This window comes from Bacillus rossius, chromosome 18, assembly GCF_032445375.1.
Source record: "Bacillus rossius redtenbacheri isolate Brsri chromosome 18, Brsri_v3, whole genome shotgun sequence".
NCBI lineage: Eukaryota > Metazoa > Arthropoda > Insecta > Phasmatodea > Bacillidae > Bacillus > Bacillus rossius.
Genome location: NC_086345.1, coordinates 17,435,846 through 17,453,458, shown reverse-complemented (window position 1 = coordinate 17,453,458; position 17,613 = coordinate 17,435,846). Strand labels below are relative to the sequence as shown.

Genomic DNA, 17,613 nt, shown 5'->3' with positions numbered 1-17,613 from the left:
ATGGGGGCCTGTTCCCTCCCGAGCAACAAAAGCTGCGGTGCGCCACTGCTTTGTCTGCGCGCGCTGAGGGAAATATCGCCCGGGCCGGTCTTCCACGCGCTGGGCGCGTGAAGCGGCTAATTGCGGAAGTCCTGGGACCTTCTCCCGCGAATTAATTAACTACCTTACCCCCCCCCCCTCCCCCAGTGTCCTTTTTCTGTTTCCTGTTGGCTACAAAGTATCTCAGCCAACCTGGCCGGTCGCCTTTGCAAATTCACTGTCGGTTAGCTACACTTTGCGACCCAAAACACGACTTAGACAGCTCGCGTTGATTTTTTTTTTCTTTCTTTTTCTAAAACAAAACAAAATCATCGCACATCGACGAGGAGTGTATGCCTACACGTTTGCTCCTAGAATTTGTGTTTGGGGAAGGGAAGGGGGGGGGGGGGGCAAATAAGCTCGAAGTACAGTGGAAACAAATACACTATGGACCAATACCGGACAGATCTATACTAAAGTTCGAAATAATCTAGCGGCAAGAGGTGTAACTACAAATATTTATTTTACAGATAAATTGTAAAATTATACGTATTATTATCCGATGTCAATCTTTTTTTAATTTCTTTTCAAAAAACTATAAGAACTGAAGTTATCATCTCTCATAAATATGTATGGCTTAAAAAAAATTTTTCAAGAGAAAAGAAAGTTATTTTTTGTTGTCATAGTGTTGGTACCACACGTATTAAACAGATACACTGTCATACTGGGAATAGCGCCTGCCACTAGCGGACTGACGTGACAACAACGACCTGTTTTGACAAAACATTCTTGGAGCTATCTGGTATTACACTCTAGGGTATAGGCCTATTTGTGAAAAGAGTATCCATCGAACTTGTCTATACAGGTTTCGTTTCATTGTTTCGTCACTACTGCACATAAAACATTTTTTTTCTGTATTTTTACAAAAAGATTCCTTTGGAAAACAGTCATCGTTAGCGACCGGAAAAATTCGCGAATTCTATTCGTGATATACTAGAATCCAAACAACTATATCTTTAAATTGCTTCTGTGATTGGCTCACAGTTTATCTGAAGGACATTGAGCCAATGAAAAAAACCTTCAAACAAAAGTATCGGATCGCAAGCATCTCAGTTGACAATTGTCTCACGAGTCAATAGCCAACCAGCAGGTGTAATTTGCCTGCTTATGTACGGGATTGCGAAGTCTATCCTAGAGGTCACTGAAAATGCGAATTTTTCCCGTCTATAGTCATCGTACATGATGGAGAAATGAAGAATAATGCTGCAATGCAATCACTATTAACTTCGGCCACCCACAAAGACTTACATTGAATTAAACAAATTCGAACCTAAGCGAATGACGGTGGGGGCGAGGTCTTCTTTTTAGAAAGTTCTTCAGTCCGCCGCTAGCTGAAAAAACAGTTGCGTCACGCCCTAGCGGAGTCAGTGGGGTATTCCCCTCCCCACTCCCCTTGTCTATCAGTCGGTTAACCATTCAGAGAAGACGGATTTCCGAAAACCACAGGGGCCGGGGGCTGCGGGTGAAAAGCACGCAGGTACCGCTGTTCGTGGGTAGTAGATCCTCGAAGGGAAGGAGAAAGGGGGGGGGGGAGGAATATATATTTTCCCCTACCTCCCCTACCCTCGTCAACACCGCCAGACTTCTCTTGTTCCCGCCCGCGACGCGGTATGGTAACACGAATGCGCGGTGCGGGAATGATTCAGGACTATTCGCGCCCGCATTGGGAGAGCGGGGGGGAGGAAGGGAAAAACCCCGAGGAGCCTATGAGGTGCGGCGAGTCTTTTGTCTTCGGCCGTCTTCGGCGAACCTCGGGGTCCAGCGGGCAGCCGTAAAACGGCCGGGACTTCGGCGAATCTGCGGCAAGCCCGCCGTATACTAGTGTTCGTCTCACCGTGGCCCCTACAGTGGGGGGGGGGGGGTTTCATCGTTGGATCCCTGGGACCACAGCCCGGGCCTGGAGGGGGCCCGCGCCCATCCCCGTTTTTTTTTTTTTATAATTTTTAACTATCATAAATTTTTTTACAAACTAGAAAAAAAAACATAATGGATATTTTATAAATAAGGCTTAGTTTGGACTTATAAAATAGTAACCATAAGTATACCCTGTATTTAGGTTAGGAGTAACATTACAAAAAAGAGAGAATGTAAGAAATAACCATGCAATTATAATGTAGCACGTGACTGTAAAATTTGGGGGGGGGGGGGGAAGGGGAGAACTCAAGTCGTCGACCCTGGGTCCAGAGCCCGTAATCAAATTTGGGGGCACCATGCGTCTCATCCTTGGTTTGCAGCGTGGCATTTCAATGTGAATTCAAAAAGGCGATATATTCCAAAGACTCGCGTGTGAGGTGGCGAATTAAAGCACGTCCTTGTTTGGGATACAGGATGCTGTCATGACTTAGAAACACACAACTCTTAGAAACACAAGATAGAATTTTCTAAGGTAGGTATGACAGCTCTGAGTTGTGTGTTTCTAAGTTGTGATTTAGGATTCTCTGGCCTTTGAACTTCACCCAGGTGACCATCTTTATCCGCCATATTGGATTCCGCCATTTGGTTGTCTAGAACATTCCGCCATCTCGGAATCGAACTCCCCACTCCCTAACGTTGCAATTTTCGTTATGGCCACCATCTTGAAAATCCGTATATTTATTGCTATAAAATCCGCCATATTTGATTCCGCCATTTGGTTGTCTAGAACATTCCGCCATCTCGGAATCGAACTCCCCACTCCCTAACGTTGCAATTTTCGTTACGGCCACCATCTTGTAAATCCGTATATTTATTGCTATAAAATCGAGAAAAAGTTTGTGAAAAATAAATTTCCCTACTGTCACTTGCAAAAAAAAAAATCATCAAATTCATGACGACTGTTTGCAAACGCAACCAGGGCCTTAATACTTAATGATTCACCGGGCCGGGGGGGGGGGGGAAGGAGGGGTGACACAAGTCATCTCATTAGGCGGTCTAGGCCTATCTATAAGCACACTGAAATTTTTTTTTCTATATGGAACATAAATATTCAGGCTGTGTGTTGTCCCAGTACCTCCAATAGTTAGTTATTTGTAAACCGTTTCATTAATAACTTTTCAGTATTAACTGCGCACATTAATTTGCACAACAAAATAAAAGTCCCAATTATTCAATTATCTTTTACACGATTTAATAAAATTATGTTTGAATGAAACAAACATTAAGATACAAAATTGTGTTTCAAATTTTCGTAAGAAATTAGCATTATCTCAAAAAAAAAAACATTTTTGTGTGTGCAAAAATAACCATAGCCAAGCGTTACTTGCAAATAATATTACACACTATTTCTTGGCAAAAATAGGTTTCCAAAGAAATTATTTCCTAACAGTACAGAAATGGTTTATTTATTTTTGTGTATAGTAATAAAATCCCAAATGCAAGTCCGACAGGTAAGTTTTGAAAAGGGGAGGGGGAGATCGTCAAAAATCTAATGCCAAAAAAAATTTGTTTTGACTAGCTGGAATAGAATTTTTTTTAGGCGTGGTGGGGGAAAGATTTTTTTTCGCCACGTACGGCCGAACGATTAAGGACAAAGAAAAAAAATAACGCGGCGGTGACGTCAGGCGCTGTGAATATATTACACTGGGAAACGAGAGCCAGTTAAATGGGAGGAGCTTTACTCCTGTTCCAATTCCCCCCCCCCCCCCCCTTTCTCATCTTCCCCAACCGGATCGAGAAATTAAAAAAAAGTGGAAGGGGGGGGGGAAATAAGGGCAGCAGGAGGGGTGGGAGGGAGCGTGGGAGAGAAAGAGAGTAAGAGAGAGTCCTGGACAAAAGAAAACAATACGATCTCCGCCACGCCGCTATACTGACTGCGACAGCAACAACGACCTATTGGGTAAGGGAAGGGGGGGATACCTTCTAGGAATCCGTGCTTTCCGTGGAGATGCAATTAAGGTCCGGGGCCGAAGCGAACTGGCGCAGTGCTGAGGGCGACGCAGCAAGGTCGCGTGAGGAGGTATACATACACGTATTGGTGCTCGAGATTCTGTTCACTATACCTCTGGCCTGAAGGAAATTTTGGGGGCCGTTACCACAACTCCGAAATACCACAACGCCGATCGTACAATAACGCCGAATACAATAACGCCGAATGCCAAATTGGCCGCAACGCCGACAGCTATAAAACTGCTGTGTACCACAACGCCGAAATACCACAGGAGCAAAATGAAAAACAACTGAATGAATTTGTGTGCTAACCTTACCTAACCTAACCTTTGTGGCAGTCCTGCAATGACATTTTTCGGCGTTGAGGTATTTCGGCGTTGTGGTGCGTCCCCGAAATTTTGGAGTCAGTGAAAGGGGGGTGGGGGGGTTGGGCTATGTCTCTTTTTTGGTCATTATTTTTTTTTTTTCAAGTTTAACACAGTGAAACTTGTAGACATTTAGAGTGACCGTACTTAAACAAAATTTATATATATACAAACATACACACATATAAACAGTTCATTATTTTTTGTAGAATTAGATGGCAAATTTATATATATATATATATATATATATATATATTACTTTTCTGTGCGTTGTTGATATGGAGAACCGAATGTAATAAATAACCAATATTGTTTGGTTTTGAAAGACAATGACGGGGGCTACTTAGTGGTATTGTTTTAAGTTTCTTTCAGAAAAATATTGAATTTTTTTTTTCTGAAAAAAAAAATAGTTAAACCATATCACATAGCAGCCAGTAAAATTGTCTTTAAACTTTTATATTCCATTTCATTCTCCTTTCCAATACCGCACAAAAAAAATTACGATGCAATTTGCCAGCTAATTATGAAAAACCGCTAGTGCGGTCATACCTATGTGCAGTATAATAAGTGAACAAACATTTTCGTAAAACATACATGCACCTTGTTATTATTCCATGGTGTACACAGTAAAAAAAAAAGAATTTGGAACTAAAGTATTTATTGTAAAAATACAAATGTTTTGTACAGCTACACGTAGCCTATATAATTTTTAACCTGAATTTTCTGTAGAATCACAATAATTGTAACAGTAGTATATATTTTTTATTATTTTTATTACAGGACCTATGTAAGCACTCATGCCATGCTCAATGGACTAGGAAGGTCGCGCTTACTTTGGATAGATGGCACTAATATGTTCATGGCTAAACGTTATTCTGATTGCACGCGTTTTAGCAAAAAAAAAAAAAAAAAAAAAAAAACACTCTTCTGGAAATAGAGTTTAAAATATTTTAAATAAGGAAAAAAAAGGAAAGATAATATCTCATCCGAGTTCTGCGTATCCGCAATTGCTTTTCGTAAGAGCTGTTTTCAAATCGCGTGTGTTGGCGGATGGCGAAAACAAAAATTTACAAAGCCAAAGGAAAACTTTAAAGTATTAACTGTCTACTGAATTTTAACATGATAAGCATTATTTAAATAATATTTCTGGTTGAAAATCAGGCCTTATTCTATTTTATCGGAGACGTTTTATTGTATAAGTACTTTAAAATTTTTCGGTCTGCTAGTCGACGTAGCTGCTCCGGAAGCGAATTCTAGCGGCGGGTGCGGAAACTACGTGTGATTCGCGTCCGGAAATTTAGTTGGAAACAACAATTTGCGCATACCTCTATCACGCTCAGCATTGTTTTTGAAGAATTTCTACGTTAGATTCCGTGTCCGAAGCTTCGTATTAAAAGGCGTATCCGCAACAAGAGAACACACACATGAATTTGCTCGTTACCGAGGTTAGATGTTCACACATCTATGGGGCGAGCAACTGCCCGTACCTTGGTGTCTTCAAGACTTCGTGGCTTATTTCTCAGCGATCGACTCGCGCAGGGCGTTTTGAGTGAGTCGTGGGGGGGGGGGGGGGGGGGTTTAGGGGGACTGGCCACTTTGGTGTCGGAGTTCGGAAAATGCGCAGTCATCCCCCAGATTACCCCCCCCTCCTCCTCCAACTCCCCCCCCTTCCCAACGCCCACAAATTGTCCGACCCCTCCCACTTTCGTCGCTTTTGCCGCGGAGACCACCAGCTGTTGAAATCAGAAATGACCACGCACATCTTCTGGCCACATCGTCACACCGTGGCCACGGCTCCCAGAAGCCATAGAGTACTTGTTAGGGAGAGATGCGAACCGGTTCCAACACATTTTTTTTTAGATAAAAAAAATTTTCCTCGGTTCAATTTTTTTATTTTTATGTGTAAACATCTTAGCTCTCGGTAAACTGCATTTGTAAGGAGTAATTACTTGAATGGAACGGGAGTCGATTGGGGCGTAAATGCGTAGACACGGTGCTGCCATCTGCGGAAGTCTCAGAAATCTCGAAACGATGGCGTACACGCGTGGTTTATCCGTATATATTAACTTTCGCGAACTTCGTGGTATGTACTAAGCGTATTGGTGTGACCAACTAAATTCTAAATATTACTACTATACTTTAATACTCTATGTTATAATTTACAGTCATATAAATTAATGACGACTTAAAAAAATACGCATTAAATTTTTTTAGAATCCTTATTAGGTAAACATTACAAAATGTAGATATTGCGCAGCTTTCGTCATACGGTAGATACACAAGAAATGGTTAGCCTACGTATATTTAACACCATGTTGAATAAAGTAATTCCTCGATAACATATTTACTGTTAAATCTTAAATGTTGCATCAGTTCAATAAGGCTAAGGTTTGTTTTGCTTCAAAATTTGGCTTCACTGGCTGCTACAAAATGTTTTACTTGTGAAGCCATTGGCGTTTAGCATTGAATTCATTATTGGGAATGACTACGTTTGTAGACCCAATGTAAGTATTATAACAAGCGGCGCCAGCCTTAAATATTGGCAAAATTCAATAATAAAAAATAAAAAAATTATAATGCTATGAAAATTGTTGAAACTAATTTTATGTAACTTGATTCCCACCTCTTTTCCTTATAGTAGGGAGGAACACTTTTAATTATTATTATTATTATTTGTTTTATTCAGTAAAATCCATTTTTTAAAAAAAAATATATCATAAATCATAGTTTCACATGGCGTGCGGAAATATTCAACTTGTTTTTTTCTGGTTCTGGTACAGACAAAGCGGTAACCATTGTTTATCATGCTGGATCAAATAATAATAATACAAGTAACTAAATATTTCTGATCACGGTAACAGATTTACTAAAAATGAAAGGTTAACTATAGCTAACGAAGTAATGATGCATTTTGGAACGAAATGTATCTATATTATCATTTGTATTTGGAAAAAGTCTGTTTTGAAAAATTATAAAAAAAAAAAATTAAATTACGAAGACAAATAATAATTCCAATACATTTTTTTAATGAACTGTTTCTGAAATATGACTAAATAATTGGAGTTTTAGAGCATTTCCCAGCTGTATCATTCGTGTACCTCAATTCAGCTTAATAATATCGTGAAATTAAAATACGTGGGCTAAGCTTGTGATGTAACTATTCGCTACCAAAAAAAAACAAAAAAAAAAACAGATTATTTTATTCAGTTGTAGGATAAATTGGGAATCCAATTTTTTTTCCAAAGTATAAATTATGTTTACAGGTGTGGCACAATAAAAAAATGGTTAGTATTTATTCCAAGAAAAATTTATATAATGGCATGTATAGGAACCGGAAAAATTCGCGGGTTCATTTCCTGATATGCTAAAATTCAAATAATTATTCCGTTGTGCTGCTTCTGCAATTGGTTCACTGTTAATATGTAGGACTCTTTGCCAATTAGAGACAATGAATCAAAGAAGTATCCAACCACAAGTTACCCCACTTGAGACGCCTCAAAATTCAGTACCCAATGAACGGGCGCCGTTTGCCCCAAGTAGGCAGAGGATTGTGTAATCTATCCTGGAGGTCATTGAACTCGCGAATATTTCTAGTCTCCAGGCATGTATTTTCCCTGCGCACAGAGATACTCTGTTCCGGTCTAAACTCCGCAGTCATTCTCACACCACGAGCCAGTTTCGCCCGTTCATCGCCCGGCTGCAGCCATGAGTAAACCTCTTTCTCAGGCCAGTGGGTCGCGCATGATTCGCTAACTTCGCTGCTAATTGCTCGCCATTCGTGCTCGGTGCTTGGAGGGCCCGTTCGACCTCCGTATCGTAGCGTAGTCGGCAGCGCACCGGGCTACGGCGGGTTCGAATCCCGGGTATGACATGGATGTAATATGTGCAGAGACCGGAACAATTCGCGGTTTCGATGGCCTTCAGGATAGACTGCACATTCCCCTGAACACTCGGGAAAATAACGCAAGTTCATTGGCTGCCGACTTGTGAGTCGTCTCATCTGGTTTGTCTGTGATACGCTCCTTCTTTGGTTGAGGGTTTATGATTGACTGAGATTCGTCCAGATGAACAGTAAGCCAATAGCAAAATCATTATAAAGGTATATGTATTTGAATACTAGCCTATCGCCGAATGAATCTGAGAATTTTTCCTGTCTCTAAATATGTGTTGTCCTAATCTTCACCTTGGCGCTCACCCGTAAACCAACAATTACAACTACAATCTCACAACGACGCGGGGCTACATAAAAAAAAAAAGAAGATAGTCGCGTGATTTATAAGTGACCGTGATATTCTTGCGTTAGTAGTTTTGTGTTGCGTCCTTGCGTAGTCCATAAACCCGGCAGGGCTTACAAACCACGCAAGTAAAGAAACGCTGCAATAGGAAGGGAAGAGAAGACAAAAAAGAGAGAGAAAAGAACAAAGAGAGATAGAGAATAGAAAGGGAGAAGAAGACATGAAGAAAGAAATAGAGAGAAAAGAACATAAAGAGAGCTAGAGAAAGAGAGAGAAAAATAGGAAGGGAGGAGAATATAGAAAAAAGTGAGAGAAAAGGACAAAGAGAGAGCGAGAGAGAGCGAAATAGAAAGGGAGAATAAGACATGAAGAGAGAAATAGAGAGAAAAGAACAGACAGAGAGAGCTAGAGAAATTAATGAGAAAAAGAGAGAAAATAGGAAGGTAGGAGATTACAGAAAAAAGAGAGAAAAAGACAAAGGGAGATAGAGAAATAAAAAGGGAGCAGAAGACAGAAAGAAGGAAATATATATAAATAGACATAAATAGAGCTAGAGAAAGGGAGAGAGATAGAGAGAGAGAAAAATATGAAGGTAGGAGAAGACAGAAAAAGACAAATACAGGTAGAGGGAGAGAAAGAGAGAGGGTCTAGTAAACCACTACAGATTGCCGCGCGCATTCCCACAGTATCAGCGCCAGAGCCCCGGAACATTCGTTCTCTGCCCTTCGCCACAGATATCCCAGACACCTAATGTATTCACGATTCTCGTGCGCGAGCCATCTATCGTCCGCTTTCATCATCATCAGATAATTTGGACCGCTAATTCCCCGCCACGACTGGAGACCGAGAGGCTCCCGTTCGAAAACACGAGGCGGCGGTCCGATGATTTACGGCGGCGTTAATTATTCCTCGCCTAGTTAATTCTGACAGTTCCAAACGGAGGTGGGGATTATAAAGTAATGGTATTTTAACCCCTCCCCCCCCCACCCCCCCAGCCATCCAGACACCCTTGGACGATCTCTCACGGATAAACTCTTACCAGCTCGGGCAACCTTCAGAAAGACGCCATTTTGGTTCAACCATAGTAATTTTTTTTTAATGTTGTTAAAACAGAGATAACACAATGAAATATTTACAAAAGAACCTAAGCTAATGTATTTTGACACTATTATTACAGCTGTAGTTTTTTTTTCCAACTCTGAATAAATTACTAAACGCCAATGATAGAGACATGCAAAATTCGCGAATTCATTCGGTGATAGGCTGGAATTCAAAGACATATACCTCTTAGATAATTTTGCTGTTGGCTTACTGTTCATCTGGACGAATCTCAACCAGTTATAAACCCTCAACCAAATAAGGATCGAATCACAGACAAACCAGCCGAGACGACTTACAAGTCGGCAGCCAATGTACTTGCGTTATTTGCCCGAGTGTACAGGGGTATGTGCAGTCTATCCTGAAGGCCATCTAAACCGCGAATTTTGCATGTCTCTAGCCATTGATTTCACAGGGAAATCTCATCGTATCATAAAGTAACCATAAACGTCAAAAATTTCATTGAATTATGTTCTACGCTTTAAAGAAGCCGGATTATGACAATATCGCTCAATAGAAAATATTTATGGCAAAAAAAAAAGATCTGAAGAAATTAAATGCGTGTTTTTTTTTTCTTCGGTTTTTAGGTCTCGCTCTTTATGATCGGTCTCACCGACCAAATTAAATATTTCATTTATTTTGATTGGATTTGATGACATTAGCACGGGAGGAGGTAGGTCAATCTGTAAACTACTTTGTAGCCAAGAAAAAATGTTTATTACTAATAACTAGAGACATGCAAAATTCGCGAATTCATTCGGTGATAGGCTGGAATTCAAAGACATATACCTCTTAGATAATTTTGCTGTTGGCTTACTGTTCATCTGGACGAATCTCAACCAGTTATAAACCCTCAACCAAATAAGGATCGAATCACAGACAAACCAGCCGAGACGACTTACAAGTCGGCAGCCAATGTACTTGCGTTATTTGCCCGAGTGTACAGGGGTATGTGCAGTCTATCCTGAAGGCCATCTAAACCGCGAATTTTGCATGTCTCTACTAATAACTAACATTTAAAAAAAAAGTTTGCTGAAAAATATAACCAGCGAAACTTAAATTTAGTTATATTGAAAAAAAAACCTTTAAGAATTGTCTTTAACAGTGCGCAATATGTTAATGTCATGTACCGGTAGAACCAAAAGTTAGAGCTCTTATTTTTTTTATAAATGCTCCCCGTTCACTCACAAAATATACTGCGTTCAGGATCACGATACATAATCTTTGCAAATTAACTTGAGCTGCGGCACTACACATAAGTAGAGACCTGCAAAATTCGCGGTTTCAATGGCCTTCAGGATAGACTGCACATACCCCTGTACACTCGGGCAAATAACGCAAGTTCATTGGCTGCCGACTTGTTATTCGTCTCAGCTGGTTTGTCTGTGATTCGATCCTTCTTTGGTTGAGGGTTTATAACTGGTTGAGATTCGTCCAGATGAACAGTAAGCCAATAGCAAAATTATCTAAGAGATATATGGGTTTGAATTCTAGCCCATCACCGAATGAATCCGCGAATTTTGCAGGTCTCTACACCTAATAAAAAAAAAAATTCTGTATTTTCCTTTGGAAACCATTTGCCAATAAAACGTTTGTGATACTACAAGAAAGATATTGTATGGCTATGGTTATTTTTGCATGTATGAAATACGTTTATCGAGATAATACTGAGTATTTCCTATGAAAATTGGCGCATAAATTTATATTTTAACTAATTAATCATTCAAGAATATATATTTTTAAAACCTTTGAAAAGAAAATCGAATATGCAATAGTTGTAATTTTATTTTGTCGCATCGTGCTTATTCATGTGCGCTGATAATACCGGAAAGATATTCAGGGAACGGTTTTACAAATTAACAGTTGGGGCAACACAAAGCATAAATGCCCGGGTAGGAATCCGCTATTTTGTGGTGATACAGTTTTTCAAGTGTAAATGTAAAAATTATCAAAAGAAAAATAATATCTGTAATTTTATTGAATATTTTTGTGTTTCAAGTCAACGAGTCATAAACTATTTTGTATCTGTAACTGAGCCATGACCGTTGTCGGTAGAAATTCTTTCGGCCCTCATCCTACCAGTCTTAGGTTCCCCTGATTTCGAAACCTTTACCTTTTCTTTCGGGTTCTGCTGACTCATCCGACATTCAAATTACTCTCTCTCTATTTCTCTCTCTCTCTCTCTCTCTCTGTCCTCCTCGCATCTCCTACCTGGAGCGTTGTTATACCTTCCTTTCCCCTTCTCCTCTTGTGCCATTCGAAACGCATAAATTAGAACGGGGAAAGGAGGGGTTTCCAACTAATGCGATCTCGACAAAAGTGTTGCCCGCGAAGTTATTAGCCACCGCCTGTGACTTCGCAAGGGAGCCTGTAATGCGTTAGAACGTAAGCGGGCGTTCTCTCGGAACAAAATATACATCATATTGGTTTCAATTTTTTTTTCACTTTTCAAAAAATTTATTTTCCTTCGTTAAGGCAAAGAACACACATTTAATATATTTTTTTAAAAGACCATGACGTAAGTATTATGGGCACTAATGCAGTCATTACTAGGGATTGTTGAAATGCGCGATAGTAATGACTAGGGACTGGAACATTTCGCGGTTTCAATGACCACTAGGATAGACTCCACGGTTCTCTATGTACTCGGGCAACTATCTCCTGGTCATTGGCTACCGACTCGGGACACCTGTTTACTGCGATTCTTATGATTCGATACTTCTTTTATTGAGTGCTTGCCATTGGCTCAGAGTCCTTCAGGTAAATTGCGGTCCAATCACTGACGCAGCATTAAGCTAAACGAGTTTGGATTCCAGCCTGTCTCGAAAGGAATCCGCGAATTTTTCCGGTCTCTAGTAATGACTAGGGGCAGGCATTTTTCGCGAAAAAAAATATCTGAACTCCTGTTGGACTGCAACAAGGTATACCCGCACCAGCGGTTTCTCCATTGTGATTGGCGGCCGTATGCGAGAGAAGTCGTTGCCTTGTTTGACCCAAGCCACTCAGGACGCGTTTGCTTCCGCACTGAGTTACTATGGTTGGTGCTGTTAACAATCGGCATGTACCTGAGAGAAACTCATCCAATCACGAAACACAAACGACGCTACAGTGTTTTAACTTTCAGCTTGTCTCGAAATCTTTTCGCGAAATGGGCATGCGCCTAGCAATGACCTCCAGGATAAACTCCGCAATCCTCTTCAGACCCGGGAAAATGCCACCTGTTCATTGGCTGCTGACGTGTGATTCTTCTCTGCCGGGTAGCTTCTGATTCGATGCTTCTTTGAATAGTTAACAAACATCAGAAGCAGCACAAAAGTATAAATATTTCAATTCTAACAAATCACGAAATGAATCCTGGAATTTTTCCCGTATCTAGTTATTACTAAAACTAATCTCAATACTAAACGTCAGTTACTTCACAGGGAACCATTTGTAGCAGGTAGATAATATTAAATAAAATAATTCCATTATATGACGTACTATGCTTTAAGAGAGACCAATTTTGTAAATTCGACGATAGAAAATTATGTTTTAAAAATTGCTGTATCATGACGTCTTTTAATTACTATCATTCAATAGATAAAATATAGAAAAAAATATTTTTTACAGAATAACTAGTTTTAATTTTCTTATTTATAATGTTTCTTTGGGAAAAAAACAACACAGATTTAAAAGACTTTGAACCAATGACATGTACAGAACAAAAAATAATAAATTTTGTCTTTAAAAAAACGATTTTAAAATAGAATTTTTAAAAATAATTTTTTAACATTCACTTAACCTAATAGCATTGCTGGTAGATCTTATTTCACGTGGCGGTTTAGTAAATATATCAGTACACTAGATAACCCAAATATTTTTGACGTGACAACGTCTAATAAATCGATGAACGCCGGCTGCACGCACGAAAAATTGTCCCGTTTAGCAAATTGTCCCGTTACGCTGTGTCCCGTTACGCTCTCTGTACGCTTGCGCCGCATTTATCTCTCTTCCACACAGATTTGAAGAAGTTAAAAAGCAAACATGTATAAAAGTTGTAGTTAAAATAATCTCTTCATTTAAGTTATAAACATATTTGTATTAATGAGTACAAATAAAAGTAAATTTATCAATTAAATTGTAGATTTTATTTCACTCCTTCTTTGTATCCATATTAAATAGTGATAATTCAATAAAAATGATTCAATTTTATTCATAAAAGTATGCAATCATTTCATCAATGTTTTGTTATGACGTCACGTTAAAGTATCGTCCGTAAACCGACTTTACAGACAAACAATTTTTTTTAGCTTTGTAAAATAAACACTTTAAATGCAATAACTATTTTGTTGGTATTATTTAATTCAGATGCATAGACGAGAGTGAGTAAAAAATCATTTGGTTTTTAATTATTTAGGGTGTGCGATCTTTCATTAGTTTCAAATTATTAATGCTAAGTTGTATCTAAGTTAGTAAGAAACTGCTGTATTAAACTTCACTCAGACTTGTTTATAAATAGTTTAGTTTTAAAATAAGCTTTAATAAAATATAATAAAATCAAAAATATTTATTTGTTACCCCTTAAAATATTTGTAAGGATATTATAAATTAATGCAAAATTGTAATAATATCTCATATTTGATAAAATAATCTGTAAAAATATTTCATATTTCATTATTTTATTATAACATGAATATCAGTATGTTGACATATTGGGTGAAAAGTACGTATGATAACACTGGGATGATTTCTATAACCAGAATACGATCCTGCATAATTTGCTAGTGGAAAAGTAACATGTATGTTCACACACACATACATATATACATACACACACACACACACACACACACACACATATATATATATATATATATATATACACACACAAATTGTACTTTGTTACGTACATCGTCAGCCCTATAATACATAAAATTCACACACACACACATATATATATATACACACACACACACAAATTGTACTTTGTTACGTACATCGTCAGCCCTATAATACATAAAATTAAAATATGTAGGGTTGGTATGAGTCTATAGCTTAATGTCAAAATATCTACATTACGAAGGAAAAAAAATACAAAGTTAGTTAAAGAGATCAGATACCTGATATTTTCATCTGACGGGTGCAATTGTAAATTTTTCTTGGAAAAAAAAACAGCCTCATTAGAACGATGCCGTTTACTTTCAAAGAAGGTATTAGTGCCTTATCTTATGCACACAAATATATTTTCTTTCACGATAAATATAAAAAAAATAGTTATAGTTTTGTAGCCCCAACAATATCTTTCTCTATCGACAGCAAAATTTAGCCAACAATTGTGGCCACAACAAAACTTTTTTGTTACCAAAAAGTACTTAAATGTTACTATAATTACAAAAATTGGAACCTGTGCCCTATAGTCGTATCTCACATAGCTAAATGAATACTTTTTTTTCCTACTGATTTTTTTAGGTTTTATCTTTTGATGTGGTTATTTCCCATTATTTTGTGTTGTCCTGTCATTCGTTTTAAATGTGTTTGCGTGTATGCCTGACTGTTATAAATATAGTGCAATTTACTATTTTATTTGCAGTTATATGTAAAAAAAATTGTTAGAATTTTTTAATGATTTACTCTTTTTTCAGGACTAGTAACAAGCGCAGATTTTTTTTTTTTTAGGTTGTTACTTATCTTATTGCCAACTAATGCAATGCCTAGTTTATTTAAGAATGTGGTTAAATGTAAGAGAATGCATATTAAGTCAGAAATTTGCCTCATACAAAAATGTGTTAAATAAGTAGGGACTGGAAAAATTCGCGGATTCAATGACCTCCAGGATAGACTCCACGAACCTGTGCATACTCTGGCAAACTTCACCTGTTCATTGGCTACTGACTTGTGAAGCGTCTCAATTGGGGGACTCGTGATTCGATATTGCTTTGACTGAGGGTCTATAATTGGCCCACATTCCTCCATATTAACAGTGAACCAATAGCAGAAGTTGCATAAAAGTATAATTATTTGCATTTTAGCATATCGCTAAATGAATCCGCGAATTTTTCCGGTCTCTATAAATAAGTAAAATAAATCAACAAGGGTGATATAATATGCATTCGCCCGAGTTTCGCTTAACCGATGCTGGACCTGTAATATTCATGTGCGTAATTTTTTTTTCTTTTTTCCAGATATTTGTGACGTCAGCATGAGAGAGAAACCGTACTGCAAGGACCACGGTAAGTTTGCTCTGCGCCCAACTGGCTTCATGTCAGACTGTAGCGATTACTCTTCATCTGGATTCATCACTTCACCCTCCGATTATTCAGAGCCATAATAATAAATCTCTTCGCTCTTTGAGGCCGTGGGAGTTTTTCATTGATTTCGAGTTCATGCCATTTTTTTTTTGTATCCGAATGAACTAGCATTTAGTTTCACTCAGACTTTATGAAACGACAAATAAAATATCTTATTATAATTCATAAAACGTTATAACATCGAATATAACAGATATTCCATTAAAAATAAATTCATATTTTGTTAAAGTGTACTAACATTTAACCTATACCTATATAATAAAATTATAGAAATATATATATTTTTAAATACAGCTTGTTGATTGTAGCAGGAACTTCTGAATGTTTTTTTTTTTAAAGTACCAGATAAAAGAAAAATAACCTCTGAGTAAATACGTTCTAAACATTAACATGTTATTTATGTTAATGGCTATGACTAGGTAAGAAGAATCTCCTCTGGTTCGCCATCACCTTTCGCAGAATTGTGGGGGGGAAACAGCACAACACCCAATCCTGGACCAGGAAAAATCCCACCGATTACTTAGCTCGTAGGTCGGACGATGTAATGTTAAAATTAGACAATTTTAAGAACTATGATCACTTCTTAATCGTAGGCTTCATGGCCCAAGGTCTTAAACTACTTCTTAACCACATTGTAAATACTTTTATTTTTAATGGAACAGAAATATTCATGAAAAATTACAAATATATATTTGTAAATTTGTACATTTACATCAAAACAACTGTAACACTACAAAATAGTGTTCGCAGTTATTCTGAGTGCAGATTATTATCCGGAAATGTATGCTTTGTGTTGTCTCAGTACCTCCAACAGTTAAAGTTATTTGTAAACCGTTTCATGAATAGCTTAATATAACTAACTAAGCACAATAAAACAAAATATTGTCCAATTATTGAATATCATATTATCTTTTTAATGGTTTAAAAAATATGTTTCTGAAATATTTATTAAAACATTACATTATGCGCCAATTTTCGTAAGAAATATTACATTGAAAACGTTTTCACATATGCAAAAATAACCATAGCCATGTGTTGTACAAAGTTACAATAACTTTCTTTTAGTACCTATTACAAACAATTTCTTGACAACTGGTTTCCCTAGTAATCTTTTGTAAAAGTACAGACTTAATTTTTCTCTATGCAGTGCGTAGCAACGAATTTGAACACAGGATGTGCATGTATGCAATTGTACAATAGTAGCCAGTGTTCTTTTAGTTTTTCTTTTTAGGTTTTTTTCCCCTGCCGTGAACTTTGTTTCTATCGTGTAAAGGGCACTATTATAGTTGACAATGAGCGTTCATTGTCATTCCTAAATGACGTGGCAGAATAAACTGTGTTTCGTGATAACGGTGTTGATTTCCAGTGAACTGAGATCTGAAATATTTAGCGTTCGTTGCTCTCGGCGGACTGAAAGATCTTGTAGCAAATGAAAAGAACAAAACATACTACACGTCTTTACAATATAATTTTTTGGAAAGAATTTGCCAATATGTGTATTATGTCCCTAGGAATAAACCGTCGTAGATATTCAAACACATTTCCATGGAACGTATTAAATTGTATGCTGTACCTCCGCTATAGTGATTAATAGAGTCCCGGAAATTTCGCGGATTCCTCTGGCCTCAGGATAGAATTCAAAGTTATAGGTGTGCTCGACCCATGTTTACTTTCCCATTGGTTGAT

General features: G+C 37.9%; 1 protein-coding gene across 1 annotated transcript in view; it reads left to right on the top strand.

Moving 5' to 3' along the window:
* The window catches only part of LOC134541378 (protein nubbin-like), a 303,008-nt gene that overhangs the window by 19,305 nt on the left and 266,090 nt on the right, over window positions 1-17,613 (top strand). The window contains exon 3 of the mRNA XM_063384802.1: window positions 15,802-15,849. Coding sequence (XP_063240872.1) covers window positions 15,802-15,849 — 48 coding nt within the window. The remainder of the gene's footprint in view (window positions 1-15,801; window positions 15,850-17,613) is intronic.